The sequence below is a fragment of the Bactrocera latifrons genome, unplaced genomic scaffold (genome assembly GCF_001853355.1).
Source record: "Bactrocera latifrons isolate USDA-ARS-PBARC rearing strain unplaced genomic scaffold, ASM185335v1 scaffold_55, whole genome shotgun sequence".
In the NCBI taxonomy this organism is placed as follows: Eukaryota; Metazoa; Arthropoda; class Insecta; order Diptera; family Tephritidae; genus Bactrocera; species Bactrocera latifrons.
This window is the reverse complement of record NW_017537212.1, coordinates 36,338-56,505: the sequence shown is the minus strand read 5'-3', so window position 1 is coordinate 56,505 and position 20,168 is coordinate 36,338. Positions and strand designations below refer to the sequence as shown.

Sequence of the window (20,168 nt, the reverse complement as noted above, 5' to 3'; positions counted from 1 at the left end):
CCATAAACTGCACAAATTTTATTGGCGGCTTGAGATGCATTTTTGCCTTTATCGTAGTAGTACTGTAAAATATACCGCATTTTCTCTTTATTTTGCTCCATGTTTGCGACGCTATAACTCAATCAATCAAACACGTGTTAGTGCGTGAAATGAGCTTTCCAAAAAGGTATAGCATGACCCGATGCGGCGAATAAAACTAGAACAACGCGCTCTCAGCGCAAACTAGCGAAAATACCGCAAGACTTTTTTGACAACCTAATACAAAGAAGATGGCTTTCCAACTCTCCACGAATATCTGGCCGTGTGAAAAACATGAAATGGAAACTGCATACGTTTGAACTGAAATGGCAAATCGTTGGAATTCGTAGAATCAAGCATTCCTTCCCGGTTTCAGCGCATGAAGATTGCGAAAATTTTAATGACAGATCTGACTTTTAGACACAAATGATGCGCCGGCATACCAAGCCTCCCAAAAGAATTTAGAAATTTCACGGGTTAATTCACGGCTTCGTCTTCATTATCAAAACGATCGATCGATTTGAACGAGCGCAAACCTCTCGGAATTTGACTTTGAATCTTCCCGTTTAAGTCATTAACATCGGTATTTTTGGCAGCTAAAATTGCGGTTGCACTCAAGGACCCATTTCCAATCCTTTTCGTAAACGATGTAAAATGTTTTCAGCAATGCCATTTTGTTTCGTAATTGACGCGGATTTGAGGGCTTATGTGTCGAAATGATCATCGCGGAAAGTGTGCGAAATCAGTCCTAATGCATTAGTTGAGAACACACCTCGATGTCCATCTACTGCTTGGTCTTGCTTTCTACGTTTCTTCGACGATGCGTTCCGTGTATAATATCAAGGCATTTCCGAACAAAGCAATGTTCTCGGATCACTGACGCAAGTTGAGAAAAAACTCGTCAATGCAATTTTGTTGTTGGCGGTGTTTCCGCTRGCTGAACTGAATTCTCTGCGTTGAAATACACCCTTGGGTCTTCTCCAAATGAACTGCGCAATGCACAAAATGAATTTTTTCAAATTTTTTTTTACAAACCATCCTCATTGGATTACCTTCAAAGTTTAGGCCATTTTTCATTTCATGCAACTGTCAGCTATAGTGAATAGATAAAAACCTAAGATGTACATATTTACAAAAACTATTTGACAGCCCTACTAACTTAGAAAAATWCATTTTTTTAATATTATTTAGCCGGGAAATTTAAACTACAATTTTTGTCGTAATGTACATATACATCAAGCGCCAATGAAAATAGTGGAATAATTTTACATCATCTCATCTAAAAATAGTCGAATTCCTATTCCTGTCAACAGTTCTCTAATTCTTAAAAATTTAATTTTAAATCATCTTTCATCTCATCTAAAAATAGTCGAATTCCTATTCCTGTCAACAGTTCTCTAATTCTTAAAAATTTAATTTTAAACACAAAAAAATATTCAGAAATAGTAAGTATAAATCMAATACTGATTACACCAACATCTGCTGCATAACTTCTTTTGCTTACTGCTTCCAAGTAAAATTGCTGTCAATTTCGCGTTATTTACTTTCAAATTCTAAAAAGATAAATTTGTATACAAAAGAAGGAAATGTGATATAATTAAAAATATGAAGAAAAGGATCAAGGGATGTGTTCTTTGATAAATCATTGATCATAAATTGTGAATGTCTAATATTCTTTAACAASGCTTTCTCAATTACTAAGTTTACACCGAGGAGTAAAAATGGATTTATTTGTTATAAAAACAAATTACATACATAAAGAGCTATAAGTTATATTAGCTTTTTTTATCGAATAAAAGCGATTTTTGACTACTGATACATATCACACTGAAATTGATTTGCTKTAGATGAGTTCCAATATGCAATGACAACAACAGCCGGTTCTRCGCTACCGGGATTTATCCATCCAGGCCGTAATTCCAGCGATTTAATCCTGTTTAAATCTGTGATCTTGTGCCATTATTAGAGCTCCTCCTAGAAACATTCACGAGTCGGGAACATTGCTGCGGTCCAAGAAATCAATTCGATCTATCAGCCGCTCAGCACTGTGCGACACTGTCCACAATGAACGACGAAGCCCCCATCAGCAATATGGGCACCTTTAATAGCTCGCGAAACTACCCGACTTCATTTCTGTACACAATCGCACCTTCGTTAACTTTAACAAAGCTTAATGCTTACGGAACCCCCATTGCCCAGCCGAAGGAGCTGTTTTATCTGAAGAGCGCGACACCTTACTCCATACCGATACCCGTAATCTCTGAATAAATGRTGTCAATTTGGAGATTCGGCACTAGGTTTCAAAACGCTCAAGCAGAAATTACTTGGAGAGGAGTTCATTGTGTTCCTTAACTGGSGGCATACGGGCCTCACTGTGTAGCTATTCGATCGGAGACATCAAGAGACCTACCGTTAGAGTCCGTTCCACATTAGTGCGTCATTCTGTATTTTTCAAACAAGGCTTCTKTGTCTTWTCCCCATGTGCTGCCGGCACAACGCGGTCGTATGAGAAGTAAAGGAGCAGGCTGTCTAATGTCATACCTAAAATCGTAGGGGTTTAAGCATCATTCACTAAAATGTTAAAGTTTAGTGTTCAATTCGTAAAGATGGTGARTTTAGTAGGGAAGAGGGTTGAAGCGTTGCAGCGTTATGACTTATATACATGTACATATATTCCAATTCTCTGGATACTTTTTGCAGCTTAAGGTATTTCCCTGCCTTTGATTCTTGCAAGTTGCAAGAATATAAAATRTTCGTTTGCACCCGAACTTATTTCTTCTTTACTTGCAATTCTTACCATCACATATTTTGATTTACTTACGTATATTGAAATCACAAAATTTTTTTGGTTTTCATTTAATCACATAACTAAAATTTATCATATAAAACAGAAGTAGTATTATTGAATGCCGCGCTATAATAAAAAATTAAGAGTGGCAAGTTGGTGAAAAGTAAAGAATATATCCCGACTTTCAATATTAAAATAAAATAAAACGATGACAAAATGAAAGAGGTGAAACGAAACACAAATTTTTAACACAATTTTTAACATTTTTAATTTATCCCGACTGCTAAAAGATTTCTTAAAAAACTAAATATATTTTTACTTACATTTTGAGGATCATAATATAAACTCCGACCGTTAAATATTAAAATAAAATAAAACGATGACGAAATGAAAGAGGTGAAACGAAACACAAATTTTTAACATCTAAAGTTATTGACCATGAGTTCATTGCTTTCAATGGTAGATTCGTTCAATATTCAAGTTGATGGTAGTTGTTGTTTTTTGAACAATTATTTGTCCTTCCTCATTCACGTACTTCACAAAAACACACATTTATTCATGTATGCATCTATATTCATGAAGAATTGAGTCAAAGTAAACTAGATACGAATCACATGCTGACCTTTTGCAAATGGAAACACACACAGAATCTCTTTTAAAAAAATCAGTTACGGAAAAACTAACGAAGATGTTAAAACATTTTTACTTATTAATAATACTATCAGATATTTACGTATCATATTACATATCGATTATTTGACAACAAAGTTAAACGATCAGATTAACTATTTTGTTTCTATTTGTTTACAAATGTTCCAATAATCACCAGTTTCCTTGTCCTTCTAAAAACTGGTTTTACCAATAAACCGAAGTTAGTTTCATATTAAAAATATTTGTATACTTGTTCAGCTTTGTTTTAAAAAGTGGTTGTACAAACAAGAAGAAAGCAAAGAGCTGTTTTTTATAATAAAGACCTGAATTTATTCAAAATAAATTGTTGGTACATTAGTTGCTAAAAAAAATAAATAAGTAAAAAATTAATTAATCAACAAAAATATATGTAAATTTTAAATTTTAACTGATTTTTGACGGTGTATTGTCTTGAATAAACATCACATTCTTGATAAAACGTCACATACTTACAAAAGTGGCAATAACGATATATTGGGGGTGTAGCTCATCCTAATGACCATAGATTGGACTCTGGAGTGAAATGGAGACAGAATGAATTTTTCTTGTTTTTCTCCGTAACAGTCTCTTCTAGACTTTCTACTCCGTTCATTGTTTCATATTCTCACGGAATATAATCAACCGAATGCATGTACTTCATCGCACATAAGCACAGATAACAAGAACTAACTTCGCTGCTTAGTTCAATTTACATTTGTCACGTAGAGAACCGAGGATACGTTATTTGTTTGTAAAAAAAAAAAACAAACTTTCAACATGAAATTTATAAGTCTATAAACCATTAAATTATCTAGTGATGAACATACATATGTATATGTATGCATAGTAAAAAGTAATTCACATAGCAAACGCAACCGAGAAATATAAAAAAACTGAAACCTTATCAAACATTTTAAATGGCCGGAAGAAAAACATTTATCGGGATATAATGTTTGTCAATTCTGGTTTATTTAGGATAGAAATCGTAAGGATTGTTTTTCGTCGCCCAGACTTTGAACACGAATATAGTTCAACACGTTTTGTGAGTTTAACCGCCACATACCCTGAACCGGATTTTTATCCRGCCAAGGGCTTTGCCCCATTACATGATTCGGAGCCAGGAGAAGAATCAACGATGGAACTGACTGAGATTATCAACTAAACATAATCATGCTGTCAGCAGTTTACCATTGCTATTTTAAAATATTGCTAGGAACCATATATGTTAAAAGAGAGAAACTTAAAAGAAGAATCAAGAGATGTTTTTAGTCCCAAGTACGTGACAAAAAGTTTGATGAGTTATTTATAAATATATAAAATTAATAGCTGGCATTGACTTACCTTCAACTGCGATAAGTTGTTATCTCGAGCCGCATTATATACAACAAATTTACAATCCATAGCCAAGGCTGAATTCCGACATAAAATTCTTTTGTCTTGCAAGCCAATATCACTTTTTTTTAATATCTTTATGGTTTTTTTTTTTTTTGATGTTGATAGACTTTATGTTTGAAAGATATATTAAACTTTCAAAGCAATTTTAAAAATTAAGCTTGCTCTGCAATTACATTTATCTTTCTTGATTCTTCCAAAGCTKGCGAATATCTGCAGATTTTTCTGTCGTCGGATTTGCTGACACGCTGAAGTTTATATTTCGCTCACAGCCAAACAGAAAAACAACCCGTAAGTCACACAAACAGGAAGACAGTTCTTTCTTTAGCACTTTTTGTGTTTGGCTTATTCACCGATTTTTACTTCTTTCTTTCTTGTTATATTTTTTCTGCACTTTGCGTTAAAATTTGCTTCTTTGTTCTCGAAAGAAAAACTTAGCCAGAAATAGAATAAGTGACACTAAAAATTCGKTTGATACATTAGGTTGGTTCTCTTCAGCATGCTTTAACGAATGAATACCAAAGCGAAATTCGCAAAAAAAATTCCACGGGTGAACTAGGCACAACATCAACAACACACAACCTTACTGGATACCAAATTCATTGTAATAATTAATAAATAATGCGTGGCCAAGAAAACTCGATGAAATTGGGGACAACATACAATAAAATATTTAGTATTGTAGTTGTACTCGTTTACAAGCCAAAAAATAGTTCGAGATATATTTTTTCTGCTTTTTTTTAACTCAACATCAACAACACTAAAGAACACTTTCGAACTCGTCGTACAGCAAAACTCAACTATATTTTGCTTCCGGACTGGGCTGCCGTTTCAATAGTTTAGTATAATTCATATTTCATATAATATGGCATCATCAGGTATTATGATGACTTTTTCGAAGATTACGTTGCCTTGCCATATTTTAAGTTTAGGAATATTCAGAAGCATACTAAAACAGATCTGCTTATAGTACTATCACCTTTAGTCGAACATTTGGAACGATTACCTTTTTTCTTTTGAAAATTGCGTATGTATTTACCGAAAGAGAAAAATATTTCGTCATTTTTATTGGCCAATATACAATTAAAATATCTGTATAAATTAAAGGCAGATGGCACCTTCAGAAGACCTGATTTTAAATTAAATATGTGTGTTATTACACCATATATACCACCATAGATATATGGGTTTATGTATATACATTTATGATATCAGCATTGTTGAAGTTCTCTGGTATAACCTTACCTAGCTTTATACAATGATTCATATAAGTAAAAATGCTGACACAAGGATATTTCGCTAACACTAAAACCATGATTTTCTATTAATTCTGACATGATTATAATTCGTCAAGGAGTCGAATAAAAGTTGACGAATTTTTATTATAACTTATCAGATATCGTTTCTCATAACAATATTGGAAGTTATTATTATTATTCTGGATCTCGTTATTAAAAAATAGTTCTTCTTTTGGGCAACTGCTGACAAAAGTTAAATATGCACATATGTGTGTATATATTTATGTACATATTGACATACATTTTTGAATTTCTTTTTAATTGGTATTGCGTTGGTCCTCTTATTGCAACAATAATTGCTTGATGATGTCGACACATGCTTCAAACTAACACTTCAGCGTCTTTTTGGCGATATTCTCSCATTATAGCTTGATTAAGGGTCGCCATGGATGTTATATGGGCCTTGGATTTATATCCGGAGATGAGGAAGGCGTATTTAAATTCTTAGTATTGTATAAGAACCGCTTCATAACGATATATGAGATGTGCGTAGGATCATTGTTCTGTCGAAATAGAAAGTTTTTTCACTCTAATACTCTGCGCTCTCTACGAAGTTTTCTTTTAAAATTTTTAAATAAAGCTTTTGTCCACTGTAGGATAAAAAAAATTTAACTCATCAGTCTATAGCACGTTATCCCAAAACGAGTAAGGTTCAGTCACGTATTGTCTGGCAACCAGAGATATTAATTGTGGAGAACATTTCGAATCGTTGTAGATGCACGCTACGTTCTAAGGTACGTAATACTTCCTTTTTGTTGTTGTTGTAACAGCAGAATTGTGCCGAGATGACAGTCCTTGACCGGATAAAAATTCGGGTCCGTTCCGGTTTATTACACCCGACTGTCGTGGGAACGGCGTAATTCGTARTACTTCCTTCTGTATTTCTGATTACAATGAGTCTGCACACTTGATGGCGATTTGTGTTTGTATCACCAAACATTATGCGAGATAGATATAGAGTCACATATACAGGAGGATGGAGTCATGTGTAGAAGTTCACGCAAGTGGGGAAAGTTTTCTGATCGCCATTCACTTGGGAGTGGCCAGAAACGATTCTTTTACATATGACTCAAGCAGCTCACGACTTCCGGTCCTTGACCAAGTATCCTCTGGGTAGCCTAAGAACATCCGTTTGAAGGTGAGCTAAAGTGAGAAGGCGAAACATTCCCTGCATAGGGTTGTGCGCTGGGTTTGGGACCCGCCACGTAAAAAAAACACCCCAATGACAACGCAACAACTGCCTCGGATGAGAGACCCCACTTTTGATGATGTATGTATAGTAAGTATACTTAAATGATCATGATGCCGAGACGAGTTGAAATCTGTGAGACCACACAAGCGGCAACTTGAGAAAAAATTGAGATATCTCGATGAAGTTAGGTGCATATCTTCCTTGGCACTCTAGGAGGCACAGATGGGCGAAATCGGACCATGGTTACGTCCACAAAGCGCCATTAATGGAAAATCTATAAAGTACTATAACTAGGTTCTAAATTAAGATACGAAGTTATAAATTGGTGAAGAAGATGAGTGGCATATATGGTTTGAAAATATTTAAAAAGTAGACGGAGCCCCATATAAACCTATTTAATGCACATACATACATATGTATCTCCTAAACTACTTAAGCTACACCATGTCGAGTGACAACTTACATACAAACATACATATACACATGCACGTACATTTAATTAGATAAATTAGATTTAATAATTGTATAAAAAGACAAGCAAATTAATAATAATATCAGAACGAAAAATTGCCACTCAATGAAAGGTCTTTAACTTCCCTTACCAGTGGCAAGATTTTAAAGAAATCTTGAGTTATTAACAGCCCAGCTTTAGATAAAAACACCTATTATATCTTGAGACCTACACCACATATTTCAATCAAATTCTGCAGGTAACATTATTCTAAACTGTCCTAAGTTACAGTGTAGAAATGGGCAAAATCGGACTAAACCATGCCTACTTATTTTTGTATGACATATTTTAGGCCTATAAAATAATTTGGAAACAACAATTTCAAAAAGGTAATGGGTTATAAAATAAAATTATATACATACATATGTATATTTGAAAGAAATTTCACCATCACTTGCAAATTAATTTTTTTACTTACCCGTCAATATACATTTCTTAATTTCCGACACTTGTAACGTGTATAAATTTTTATTGTTTTTACAAGTCTTCTTACCACATGTGAATTGATGTACCTGCTTTATATCTGTACATCCATATGACAATAAATTTGTATGCATTTTAAATACAGTTGTTAAGTTTATTATTATATATAGTAAATACAACACCATATTATATGTTGGTGTGTAAAATTATTTAAGTGAATTGCGTTTAACGCCAACTCATTCCCACAATATCGTTAATAAGCTCGCACGAAATAGTTTAATCATAATAGGGAGTACAATAATAGTTTAATTAACAATCCATATGTATGTGTAATATTTTTAATAATTTAATTCTGCAGCTATAATTTCTCATTAAAAACTAATATTTTTAGGTATTATCTAAAACGAATCAACAAACTTATATCAAAAAAAAAACTATCTTATTTTATATGTTTTCGTTTACATATATAATATATTAGTATGTCACATACATATTCTTATATGTAAATACGTTTGTAGGTATGCATGTACATAAAATGGTCTTACTTAAGGATAAATCCAACGTACACCTAACCGTTTAAACTCTTAATTATTATGAATTTAGATCACAAATCCTAATAAATTCACAAAAATTAGATATCACAAGTTATTACTTTTTTTTTTATTATTGTTTGGTCATGAATATTTTAGCTAGAATCTTCTGTATTAAACCTTAATGCGATTGAAATATCCATATAATTGCTTATGGTATAATTTGTTTATACACATAAATGTAGAATTAAAGATAAAGCACATGGATGTAGATACGTATGTATATATTTACAATACAAACAAATACACCCACATATGAATTCTGAAGCATTTRCCTTTTAATTTTGTTGGAATGTGCGCTTATGTTATAAACCCATTAAAGTTTGTACTACTGATTGACCGAAGCATTAAAAATCTTTCATAAAATTCTTTGGTATAATAAGAATTGAGAAACCACATTTTTTAAGCTTTGGAGAATAAAAATGTATATTCGCAAAATTCAAAATGATATACAGTGAAATTCTTCTTTCATTAATATTTTCAAACAAAACCAATTCCTACAACCGGACATGAGAACTTTCCAATGATCGGACACGGTCACTATTTTGGTAGTATTTCGTTTAAAGAAAATTGTGTACGATTTGCCGCTCTTTTAAATTCTTATGAATGTTTAGTGTTTTGATAGTTTTTATGAACAATACGTAAAACGATCACAGTGAACAAATTATCTTATTCTGGTGCCGTCTAATAGGGTAACTGTCATTCATTGACTCCTGGCTGACATTGTCTCTCATTTATTAGTTCAATAGAAATATGTAGCTCCCTTAGCCGGACAAAATCAGTGCGACGGTGGGTGAACGGTTATGCGGTATTTCACTGTATTGATATGTAATAGTACATACATACATATGTACCATAGATCTAGAAGTATGCTGATGCCGATATTAGTTCATATTAAGTTTGTGGAAGACATCTCTAAAATTCAAAGATTCTCGCAAATATTTTATTTAAATCAATTTAAAACAATTTAGTACCCGAAAAAGTTGGAACTGCATATAAAAATATCTCAAAAGCCTAAGCCAGTATTCATTTTCCGTTAATAAAGGGTTTTAACGGTATTAATATGTAAAGTTATTATTTAAAATAACATGCATTTATCGGGAAACGTTGGTAGAGAGTGCGTACGTATTCCTTAATAGAAGTCGTTTGTTTAAAATTTTGAACGTAACTGCTTTAATGCTTATGAGACGATACGCGAATATCATTTATGTCATTCCAAAAATTATGACGTACTGTAGACGCATAATGTAATTTAAAATCATGAATATTTTGAAAAAAAAAGTGAAATTAGAATATAATGGTATATGCATATGTTTTACATACATAATTTAATAAATTTAAATATAGTTGACATGTATGCAGATATCGTTTGAGTTTAGTAAGTCCGGTAATATAAATATTATAGATATGTATAAGTTATATGAATTTTTTAATACTTGCAACTTTTGTAAATTGATACATGCATATACCGTATATATTATTATGTATGTATGTGTATGAAAATTATTTCATTAGATCACAATGTATTACTTATTTCTGAAAGACATTGCTTGTGAAAAGGAATTTGACTCCCTTAGTAAATTAATTGTATTTACTAATATGTATATTATCATGAACTGCGATTAAGTTTATATCTTTGACATGCATAATATTATATATTATAATATTTGGATACATTGAATATAAATATTTCATATATGCATAAATAATTTCACAAAAAAGTTGCACAACAAACACATTCTCGAGAATTCTGTTCATGGCGAGAATACCCGTAAACTTCGAAGTAAAGTTGCTAACACATTGGCTAAACATTCAGCTTGTAGCGCAAGTTGTCCAGCACCCAATGGACCAATTTGCACCCCTACTAATTCCCTGAAACTGGATCCCACATCATGAACTTTAAGCACAATGTTTCGAGTTTGTAATGGTGACGATGTATGGAGAGTCATATCTTGTGTGAGTTCAGTAATACGYCGAATCGCTGTGAGACAAGAAGTGAGATGCTCTGGCAGAGTCGATAAAGTCATATCCGACATTGCTACTACTAAAAATTTAGACGCAGTCACTAGCATCAATGTTTGTTCAGTCAGTTCATTCCGAGCACGCTGAAATTTATCCTCGTCAATGTTAGAACCCCCGCCTGCGAGTTGCGCTGCTGAACACTTGGCGGCTACCTGATCAAGTTTCACCAAAAGTCCTGCCATTGCTATGTCCGTTTTGGTCAACAGTGCTTCGCTGTCAATAACATGCCCATTCTTTATAATATACTTTTCCCCAAATTTTTGTGATATAACAGATTTTAGAGGTATGGACACTGAACCAGGACTTTCAATTTTTTGTGACATTTGGGGAGAACTGAATGAAGAAATAGGAAGAAATTTATCGATTGTTGAGTTCTTAATATAAGTCTGGGGGTAATAATTTTTCAATAGATGATTCTCATTTGATGTAGCTGTAATAGGGTGTTTTTCATCTTGTTTGTTGCAAGAGTAATTAGAGATGGGGTTAGAATGAGATACCGGGAAAACGCATGAAGGCACCAATGGTGGAACATGTGAAAAATTTTCACTGCTTAAATTGTTCACATTTACTGATATTTTTCGTTGAGTGGAACGGTTGGTTATTGGCGGCAAAGGTGGTTTTTGTGGGGCTTCACTCACCGAAGGAGCGGAAGAATTTTCCTCACAACGGTTGAAATTTTTAATTCTTGGTGGTAATAATGGTGGTCGCTCTTCGTGGACTTTTTGTTCTTGTTTTTTAGCTTTTTCATTGTAGTTTTGAAAGTCAWCAGCTGTGCCAGCTAGTCTCTTTGGAGAATAACGTTGAATCAACTCTAGACTTTTAGGCGGTCGCTCTGGAGGTGTTGGTTTGTCTATGGATTGTGAACGTGGTGGCACCTTAAGACCGATTTTATTTGATTCCGAAATATTTTCAGCATTACCTTTTAAAGATTTTGGACAGCAAGAGAACTTTCCCTTGCGTTCGACTGTGGAGTACTCGATCACATGCTCCCCTTCACATCTACTTAACTTGTTTAATTGATTTCGGTTTGGAAGCAAATTTTCAGAAATCGAATTGCTGTATAGGTTTTCTGTTTTTTCCTTCGAATTATTTTTATTATCTTCTGGATCAGGTGGTGGAGGAATTATAAATGACATTATTTCCTCTGGCGTTAGTTCTTTTGCTGGAGTTGTTCTTTGTGTTGGCGGTGCCACAATTATGTTTGCTAGGAATGTGTCCAGATCACTTTCAGAGTTAGTATTTAAAATATTCTTCGACCCATCACCGAAACCTTGTGGAGCAGCATTCAGTAAAGATATTGCATCTAATTCGTCAGGAGTGCGTGGAGGTGGTATAGAGCGCAAATCAATTAAATCAGTATCTGTTGCAATAAATGTGTCACCATGAATTTCAAAACCATAAATTTCAGAAAGTTTTTTTGCAGCTACATCGGTATCCTGACTTCCATCATGAACATTGCTTATTTCTTTAAGTTGTTTCAAGTATTCTTTTAAATTATAGTCCTTATTATCTGAAGCAAAACTATTGCCATCGGGACTATGCAGACCAAAGCTGCTTCGATAAGCCAAATTCTGTTTATGGCAATTTCTTCTGTCATTAGAACATAGAATTAGTGGTCGGCGAGCTACAGGGGAGCTCGTTGGAGAATTAACTGATTCAGAATCGCTTTCACTTTGAGAAAAATCTGCGCTCGTTTGAAGATTGGTCAGTATTTGTCCGATGTTGTTAAATTTCCTATCTGGCCGCGGACTACACGTCGTACTAATATTTGAAATGTCAATCGACAGTTCTGACGGTTTCCTTACGATTGAATTCAAACTCTGTGTTATACCATTTAAATCTTGATTTATAGATTCTGCCAAAAGAASTAAGGAATCACTATGCTTAAGAGCTGCTAGTTGAGGTGTATCCTCCGTTGAGGATATTTTACTGCTATTCATACTATCGCAGTCACTATCGAACTCCTGCGAATTGCCTGTTTTATTCAGATTTTGTTCCTTGTTTATAGATTCAATCGCCCATATATTTAAAGTACTATTAAATTGGATATTAGTATCATACGAGAGCTCATCAGACTCAGGAACCATCTCACCCTGCTCATTTAAATATTGTTCGGAGTTTTCTACCATTTTTTGCATTTCGTGAACACGTCGTAGTACTTCAACATTTTTAGCCTCTATAAAAGCATTTGTTTCCATAGTGATTGATCGATCACCACCGCTACTGTCGCTTATACCGGAGTCTTTTGCTTCCTCTAATAACTCCGTGGCCATAACACTGTGAATATCTAGACCTGTAGAACCATTGTTAACAAGAGGTATAATCTTAGGGTTGTGGTTACTATCTGCCTTATTTGAAGAATTCAAATCCATACACCTCTTTTCGGATCCGCTTAAAATATAATTTTTTTCATTTTTGCTTTCAATTGATATAGTTTTGTCTTTCTGTGGATGATAGGGGGGCAGTAATAGGAATGTTATGCCGTGAGTTCGATCGTGAAAAGGCAATAAATAACTCCAAGCAGCTGGTATGACGGTGTGTTGGGTTAAATAAGATGGTGCATTGTCATCATGGTGTTGATCTCGTTCTCGTTCCACAGCAAGTATTTTTCCTAATAAATAAATATATTTTATAAAATAAATTGGTGTTTAAGAAAATCATACCTGTTAATAAGCAATGATAACCGGATAAAACTAGTGAGAATTCACATGCATCACGATCCTCCATTGAAAATTTTACTGATTTGCCTCCTTGCATATAAATGGTTACACTGCAAGATACGTCATCTTCCCGTTTGACGGCGACATGACTAAAGTCTTCAATAGCTGATATAGGTTGAGGCTGTGTAAAATACAATATTAATCTCACCATTGCTAAAGTTCGTTTTATAATATATGTATGTACTAAATACAAAAATTCATCCCATATGTATTTAGAAAATGTGATATTCTGGCCCATGAAGAATTAAAAAGTAAAATAGGAATTGTTAAATCATGTTTATTACCTATTATTAGCTAYTGCTAGCAATAAATTAATTTTGTTGGTTTGACAAGTCCATTTTCAATTATACAAGAAGAAATTATCCTCAAATACCTACCACCGAATTTCTTACACTTGGTATCTGACTCAAGCCATAGCGTGGGCTAATAAGTAAAACGCGTTCAACACCTTCCCTTTGGTTTGTACTGAAACATTTAGCGCCATAACTGGGTAAAGTTGAGATAATATCCAAATAGTGTAATTTTGCCTAAAAATGTATATTTTATAAATGTATATTAATATAAATGTTACGCAGTATATAGATAATTTATTTGATGTACTTTTAAATTTAGTATATGTATGTATATTAAAAATTGATGGAAGGATGGTTGTAAAATTATTTTTCACCTGTAACTGTGTCAAAACTTTAGCGGATGAACCAGTCATTTCTGCATTTTGTTTTAGAAAGTGTGATATCAATCGTCTAAGTTCCTTTCGTTTCATTCCCTCAAATAAAGATATCGGTACAAATCTTTCTAAACCGAATTCTCGCCTATAATTAAATACAATATTTAAATTCGTTCGTATTTTAAAAACAAATATTCCTATTTGTAACTTACTCAACAGCTTTAACTGTTAATTTTGTTGGTGAAATGTTATTGGCCAATGCATGTTGATGCATATGTAATGCTGCTAGTCTTAACGCTACCTCTGGCTGGAGTTCGGGTGCAAAACGTTCTTGTGTCACATCGTTACAGCATTGCATATATAAATAATCTAAAGCATTCAAATCTTTCTGAGCCAAATCGCCAGCGGATTTCGGTACGAAAGTCACWCGAAATAAACAACGCAGTTTATGAGCACCAGGACGCGCAGCGATCTGCAATGTTGTATAAGATAATTAATTTACTTTACAAGGGAATTAACGAGAAAGAAAAAAAATTACTCTCGCCAAAGATTCCTCAGGATCTAGTAATGTGAGCTTATTCCGTTTTAAACTTTTCACATGCTCCAATACGAGGCTAAAAATTTCCCCTGTAGAAAGACACAACTTGTCTAGAAGTGAACGGACCACATCCTTTCAATAAACGATTTCGATTAATTTTATCACAAATGCTATCATTATTCTGTATAACATTACCTGCACACTGGTGGAGGAATCGTATTTGAATGACTTTGTTTGCCCATTTTCAAGGAATACTTTGAGCACATTTGCCATCGGCGGCACACAAATGTCTCCCAATGAAAATGCCGATGCCTGTTAAATAATCCAAATGAAACGTTTTATAAATTTCTAAAAAAAAAAAATTATAATCTGATTGTAAATAATAAAAAAATGGGAACAAAATTTGGAAAAGTTTCAGGAAAATCGTATCTATACATCATTACACATTAGTGTTATTGCTATCTTACCGGAAATAATGGTGATCCATTTACGCAAACACTTTCAGCAAAGCGAACCCGACTAGGTCGCGTCCGTAATTTCGCTCGTTTACCCGCTGAGAGGAGTGTAGATTTACGACCGGGTGCAAAGATATGCTTTGGTTGACACACCATTATTGTTACTTCGTTTTCACAAGCTCGTACCAATTGAATAACATGATCACGAGGAGCCTCTTTTACATCTTCTCCGTTTACTGCGAGAATCTGGTCACCAGGTTGAAGCTTAATTAAATTCATATAGTTTAATTATTTACTCTTAAAAATAACATAAAATGCGTTACTTTATTCATACTGGGTCCACCATCTGTAACGAAACGTACTATAACTGGTCTTTCACTGCCAGCAACGAAACCGAAGCCTAGGGTAGGGCTGCGCTGAAGAGTTACCATTCTTGGTTCGGGTGAATTGCCATCACATTGTATATTTTCAGGTGCCTCATATGTTGTTGTTTTATTTATGTGACTGCATAAAATAGGAAAAAATTTATATGTATATTGACAATAATAATATGTAATTTATATATCGACTCTTACTTTATGTAATATGATCTTGCTTTTGAATCTATTGCTCTTTCCCAACCGTAAGGCAATTCTTCATATTTACACCAGTCTTCGCTAGATGGCAACCAACTGGATATTTTAGCAACATGGCTGACAAGAAAAAGGTTATAGTTTATTTAATTATTTCCTACAATGTGAACAATTGTAAATGGTTTGTTAAAGAAATTCGAGGCTAATGAAGTGAACAACTGGATATCATGATCATATCTGCAGCAATCCATTTTGCTTCAAATGAGTTCATCCGTGTGCACCCATTCATAAAATTAGTTAGTGCATATTAGCATAACTAATAATAATTTGCATATACTATTAATGGCTGTGATACAACCTCTATGATTAATTGCAAATTAATGAACAAGTTTAGGATAACTTCCCTTTTAACCTCCTACAACAAGATATTGTTACTTAGTTATATTTATGAAAAATATGTGTCTGTTGATGAAATGAATGCAGTCGTCTATTTAAAAACTATCACCCCTAAAACTGGTAACTTGCATCTGATATGTTCTCGTGAATTGCTTTTAATAATGTGTGCACTATCATTTWATGCATTACTTCTAAAAACGAGTGCATACATATGTATGTATATTTAATACTATGCTAACTATGATAATTCGTTTATATATAATATTATTAAGGTGCACACCACACCTCCTTACTTACTTGCAATAATATAGCCGGCCCTCTTTACTCATATGAACAGTCCACTCATCCTTCAGACTTTCTTGTAGTGCTTGTAATTGTTGCCCAATTTCTTTCCAACTTTCTGTATTACTCAATATAGCATAGTCTTCTGTCGTAGTACCAATCAAAGCTGGAAATTTTGAGGTAAGTATGGAATGAGCGCTACAACAAATTCCGTTTTCACTCTGATTACCAGGTGATAGAGAATTAGTGCCCACTGTGGACACAGATCCATTATTTTTTGATATTATTGAAGCCGTTGTTTGTACATTTTCCAATTTATTTGTGCTTTTCACTACCAATTTAGGAGATGTTGTTCTATCACTGTTTGATCGCCCCGAAGGCAGTAACATCATCGAAGAGCATTCGTAGCTTTTGGGAAGTAATAATTTAACATGTAAAATACATGCGCATGTATTCTAAAGATACTTRATTCCAATAATTGCCAAAGATATTCCGAGTTCTTCTTTATTTGCAATATAACGGGTTGAGATTCTAAAAAACGTAAATACCTTACAGATAATTAAGTATAATTCTTATTTTTGGTTTATAAAATAGTTAATAAGCATAATTTTTAAGAAGCAGAATAATGTAGACTCAGTTCGTTGGTTCACATATACTCTTCATTTGACGATTGTTGCTACAGAATATAATAGTTCAATTCCAAGTAACGGTCTGTTCGCAAACAGTAACTTGAGCGAAAATCTAGATATCATCATGCCCACACCCCCGTGATGGTATGAGAGGGCTTTATAGGAGCAGGTGTCGAAGGAGGAAGATGGGCGTAACGCCGCCCACATAGCTCGGGACCCACACGACTGATTTTAACCAAGTTCTTATCTTACAGTGCGAAAATGGGTGAAATCGGACTATAATAACACAATTTGTCAAAATCGACAAAACAATTCCAGCCCATACCGAATATGTGAACCCCAGAAGTATAGTTCACTTTTGACCGAATGTATAATTGAAATTTAGAAAAAATCCTTTCCTGTGTTCCAAAAGTGGGTTGAATCGGATAAATTTTTCTTCCCTTCCTTTATCCCCATATACCTAATGTAGGGAAATTCGAAAATCTTGTTAACTTTAAACCACATACTTACATACATATGTATACCGACTAGTTTACCAGTTAATATAATGAAATTGTGTTTATTTTCCTCATAACAGTAAAGAGTATAAAATCGRGCAAAAATAACTTGCCTTAGCCCCCATATAACTGATACTCTGCATTTTCAAACAACCGGCTGACTTTACTCCACCTTATATCTTTATATATACATAATCATGGAATTGCTTGAAAATAAGGTAAGTATATTTAGGCAATGTCAAAAATTTATGTAATCAACTCTTTTTCTGTTCTCAATGATTTTCGCATAATATAGAACRGAAAATAAAATAACGGAGTCTATGACCTTCAAAATACGTTGATATGATACTGATTTCGTAGAACAAGTTGWAAACTTTCGCTAAATTTTTTAATTTTTCCAACACCTCAAAGTATTTAGCYGGCTTTGATCCCTGTAAGTTGGAAGATTATAAAATGTTCRGTTACACCCGAACTAAGTCCATCCTTACTTGTTACAGTTCTAATTTGTAACCTTTTATTAATTGAAAATGGGAAAATGGAAAAACGAAGATGGAATAATAAATACTAATAATCTACTATTTATATTAGGTTTGAAAAGTAACTATTTTAGAGAAAAATTATACAACATTTATGAATATGCTGAATGTCCAACTTAAATTAATGCTGTTGGGGCACTTCAATGTAAATATAGCTCAGCTAAATATTTATTGGGTAAGTACTTTAGTTAATAATATACTTACTGTATACATAGCTTGAAGTTTTCAAGAAACTACCAATAAAGTCAATAAACTTAAATATTAAGGTGATTTTTGGCATGGAACAAAACGCTTGAACAACTCGAATTGACGGCATTAAGTGTTAACGATTAACATTTTGCTAAATATATTATACATATAATGTATAAATATATGTATAAATATGTTCGCTGCTTTTTTAATGTAGTTTGATTGCTTGCATGCATACACACCAAGTGAGTAAATTTGTAAATGTAAACTGAAAGTATAATGGAATGAAAACTTCAATTTACTAGCAAAATAAGCATTTACAAATATACTTTAACAGTTGGCCTTAATTCTCGAAAAGAAATTGTATACACTGAATACAACTTACAATACAGTGGTAATAAGAATTAATAACAAAACATTATAAACGGTTTAAYGTCAATTTATTGACTATTTTCGAATAAACAATTACAGAAGCGATTCACACCATATGTATTATTAGGGGCTGGCAAATTCTTGGAGCCAGATATTCGTATTTTATTGTCACAAGATTGTTAGTTTATTTGGGAAACAAAATCAGAAAATTTTATAACATATTTTTATATTCTCRCATCATGTTGATACCTAAAGAAATACAGGACAAACTTCAGAGATCTGGCATCAAATGCAACAAATACTATAATCAAACCCCTACTTTCAAAAAGAAAAAAGCTTGCATTGGGTGCGCAAAAATATCAACCGTGACTGGAGGAATATAATATTTAGAGCTGATGTATTCCTTAACCCATTGGGGCGTGTTAGACTAAGAAAGAGACAAACATTAATCAAACGAGTCACCCCTTAAAAGGTTCATGTTTATGGATGCTTCTGTGCTCATTAATTTAGGGTTTTAAGGTGATTTATAGAGAACCTCATCTTCATTAAAATGATAAAATTTTATAAAAAGAGTTTACTGATATGAACTCAAATTCCTTACCGCAAAAATAACTATGATTGGATACTGCAAAAAGACAATGAACCGAAACTTAAAAGCAGATTGCATAATGAAAACCAAAATATCAAGAAAGCACTTAACGTCAACAAAAGAAAATTTATTTCCAAGTTGGCATATACAATATTAGTCAATTGAAATGCAAAATAACGTATCATCAAAAAATTCGGAATTGAGTGTCTTATTGATTACGCTTCAGTACTTCAAATTTCATACATACATCATACTAATATTATAAATGCGAATGTAAGTTTGTTTGTTACGCTTTCACGCAAAAACTACTTAACCGTTCATCATGAAACTTTGTACATATACTCCTCAATATATTAGAAGTAAAATAGGGAACTTTATATTAAAAAAAAAATTTTTTAAGAAAGATAAAAAAATTGTGTGTCAAAAAATCCTCAAATTTACCTGCTTCAACTCCATCTAGCATTACAGTAATGAAGTTTCAACCATGAATTCTATAATACCGTCCCACTGTATTACCGGCGGTGACGACAATATCTAATTCAATTGAATATATGTACATAGTTTCAACTGTTTCTAATTTTTATACTCTCGCAACAAAGTTGCTAAAGAGAGTATTATAGTTTTGTTCACACAACTGTTGTTTGTAAGACCTAAAACTAAAAGAGTCAGATATAGGGTTATATATACCAAAGTGATCAGGGTGATGAGTAGAGTTGAAATCCGGATGTCTATCCGTCTGTGCGTCCGCCCGTGCAAGCTGTAACTTGAGTAAAAATTGAGATATCATGATGAATCTTGGTACACGTATTTCTTGGCTCCATAA

The 20,168-nt window shown here is 33.4% G+C and overlaps 2 protein-coding genes across 7 annotated transcripts in view; both read right to left on the bottom strand.

Moving 5' to 3' along the window:
• LOC108974440 (protein fem-1 homolog CG6966) overlaps window positions 1–5,684 on the bottom strand; it is an 11,890-nt gene extending 6,206 nt beyond the window's left edge. The window contains exon 1 of one of the 2 annotated variants that reach the window (XM_018942273.1): window positions 4,817–5,684. Coding sequence is in view for 1 of the 2 variants with exons in the window: in XM_018942272.1 (XP_018797817.1) it covers window positions 4,817–4,876 (60 nt within the window). In the remaining variant the exon portion in view is untranslated. The remainder of the gene's footprint in view (window positions 1–4,816) is intronic. The other variant, XM_018942272.1, reaches the window with a different exon arrangement.
• A 3,800-nt stretch (window positions 5,685–9,484) lies between these two features.
• The window catches only part of LOC108974418, a 16,510-nt gene continuing 5,826 nt past the window's right edge, over window positions 9,485–20,168 (bottom strand). For 2 of the 5 annotated variants that reach the window (XM_018942238.1, XM_018942239.1), the window contains 11 exons: window positions 16,549–17,064; window positions 15,859–15,975; window positions 15,607–15,787; window positions 15,296–15,547; window positions 15,024–15,140; window positions 14,829–14,960; window positions 14,503–14,762; window positions 14,291–14,435; window positions 14,001–14,150; window positions 13,567–13,744; window positions 9,485–13,514 (listed from right to left, as the gene is read on the bottom strand). In XM_018942238.1, the coding sequence (XP_018797783.1) occupies window positions 10,636–13,514; window positions 13,567–13,744; window positions 14,001–14,150; window positions 14,291–14,435; window positions 14,503–14,762; window positions 14,829–14,960; window positions 15,024–15,140; window positions 15,296–15,547; window positions 15,607–15,787; window positions 15,859–15,975; window positions 16,549–16,925 (4,788 nt within the window). In that variant the 5' untranslated portion in view covers window positions 16,926–17,064 and the 3' untranslated portion in view covers window positions 9,485–10,635. Of the gene's footprint in view, window positions 13,515–13,566; window positions 13,745–14,000; window positions 14,151–14,290; window positions 14,436–14,502; window positions 14,763–14,828; window positions 14,961–15,023; window positions 15,141–15,295; window positions 15,548–15,606; window positions 15,788–15,858; window positions 15,976–16,548; window positions 17,082–20,168 lie in introns of all 5 variants that reach the window. The other 3 variants (XM_018942241.1, XM_018942240.1, XM_018942237.1) reach the window with 3 other exon arrangements.